Raw genomic sequence first — 641 nt, 5'->3', positions numbered from 1 at the left:
AATCATAGGTTTGTATAAAAGTTATGTTAACAAAAGAGCAAGAAAAAATGTATGAAATGAATTGTCTGCTCTGTAGATTTACAAAAGCCAGTTTCTCAAAAACAACATGTACTGAGTCACACTGAGTCAGATTCAGTTGAAAATCGGATTTATTTACAAGATAAAGAAAAGGCACATTGTTATATAAGTCCAATAATCAGTAAAAACAAAAATAAATTGGAGACATGACTGTTCCCTCTAGACAAGACTCTGCGTCTGTCATTTTAAAAGTTATGTTCGGAGCTTCTTATTGCTCGGACACATTTACTTTGTCGCCAGTGGACATCTCATAAATTATTGAATAAATTTTAAACTTGGCCCTTTCACGCAGCTGGTCGGGCAAACGTTCCAGGGGTCCGACCAATGACATTAGGAACTTCTCAGTTTCGCTGGCGGGTGGTGGTGTTTGTGGTTGTGGTGTTGCAGCGGGATGTTTTCTGGACTTCAACATGTCCAGAAGTTGCTTCTCAAAGTCCGTCTGCTGCGGTGTCCTCGACGTCTGCTCCCTACGACGTCTCTTCTGTGTTGTTCCTGTAAATAACACAGTATGTGTTATTTAGTTAGTATGTGTTTTGAATGTACGAAGAGCTTATATATATATA

At 38.7% G+C, this 641-nt stretch overlaps 1 protein-coding gene across 1 annotated transcript; it reads right to left on the bottom strand.

Moving 5' to 3' along the window:
• Positions 1 to 131: 131 nt before the first annotated feature.
• On the bottom strand, positions 132 to 511 carry LOC106511983 (transcription factor Adf-1; the record flags this gene model as incomplete). The annotated part of the gene is given in 1 exon segment (XM_014000691.1): positions 132 to 511. A coding segment is annotated over 1 exon segment (225 nt), but the record flags the coding sequence as incomplete, so codon positions are not given.
• Positions 512 to 641: the final 130 nt, after the last annotated feature.

The sequence above is a fragment of the Austrofundulus limnaeus genome, unplaced genomic scaffold, assembly GCF_001266775.1.
Source record: "Austrofundulus limnaeus strain Quisiro unplaced genomic scaffold, Austrofundulus_limnaeus-1.0 Scaffold3763, whole genome shotgun sequence".
Classification (NCBI taxonomy): Eukaryota; Metazoa; Chordata; class Actinopteri; order Cyprinodontiformes; family Rivulidae; genus Austrofundulus; species Austrofundulus limnaeus.
The sequence above is the reverse complement of the archived record's forward strand: the minus strand, read 5'-3'. Positions and strand labels throughout refer to the sequence as shown.